Source organism: Etheostoma cragini, unplaced genomic scaffold, assembly GCF_013103735.1.
Source record: "Etheostoma cragini isolate CJK2018 unplaced genomic scaffold, CSU_Ecrag_1.0 ScbMSFa_1932, whole genome shotgun sequence".
Taxonomy (NCBI): Eukaryota; Metazoa; Chordata; class Actinopteri; order Perciformes; family Percidae; genus Etheostoma; species Etheostoma cragini.
In genome coordinates, this window is record NW_023266038.1 from 31,393 (window position 1) to 32,067 (window position 675).

Sequence of the window (675 nt, forward strand, 5' to 3'; positions counted from 1 at the left end):
CTTCAGGATATTGTCTGCCCCCCCCCCGTCCCTCTCAGGTCATCGATTGGACGACGTCCCGGCAGTGCGGCGTCACCTGGTGAGACGCAGCTCCAGAGGACCAATTGTCTACGCCGCCAAACATCCAATAAGCAGCCGGACGCCGTCACACGTCCAACCGGACCGCACGCCTCACGAGGTGAGAGGACACACACACGCACACGCACACACAGTTCAGGTGTGTTCAGGTGAGTTCAAGTGAGTTCAGGTGTGTTCAGGTGTGTTCAGGTGTGGTCAGGTGAGTTCAGGTGAGTTCAGGTGAGTTCAGGTGTGTTCAGGTGAGTTCAGGTGTGTTCAGGTGTGGTCAGGTGTGTTCAGGTGTGGTCAGGTGAGTTCAGATGAGTTTAGGTGAGTTCAGGTGTGTTCAGGTGAGTTCAGGTGTGTTCAGGTGTGGTCAGGTGAGTTCAGGTGTGTTCAGGTGTGGTCAGGTGAGTTCAGATGAGTTCAGGTGAGTTCAGGTGTGGTCAGGTGAGCGGGTTCACCTTCTTCATTTCTGGTGGAAACAGGACGACAACAAAACAACAAAAATGTCCAAAATGAGTTTGACAGGACGGAGGTAAGCCGAGCCGGAGGTCTGAGCAGGTTAATCCTACAGGTATTGTGATGGAGTCAAACTGGACTTAACGGGGGGGGGGG

The 675-nt window shown here is 54.1% G+C and overlaps 1 protein-coding gene across 1 annotated transcript in view; it reads left to right on the plus strand.

The window, feature by feature from the left end:
- Window positions 1-40: 40 nt before the first annotated feature.
- The window catches only part of LOC117940211 (anion exchange protein 3-like), a gene marked incomplete at its 5' end in the record, with an annotated part of 1,827 nt that continues 1,192 nt past the window's right edge, over window positions 41-675 (plus strand). The window contains one exon of the mRNA XM_034865564.1: window positions 41-178. Coding sequence (XP_034721455.1) covers window positions 41-178 — 138 coding nt within the window. The remainder of the gene's footprint in view (window positions 179-675) is intronic.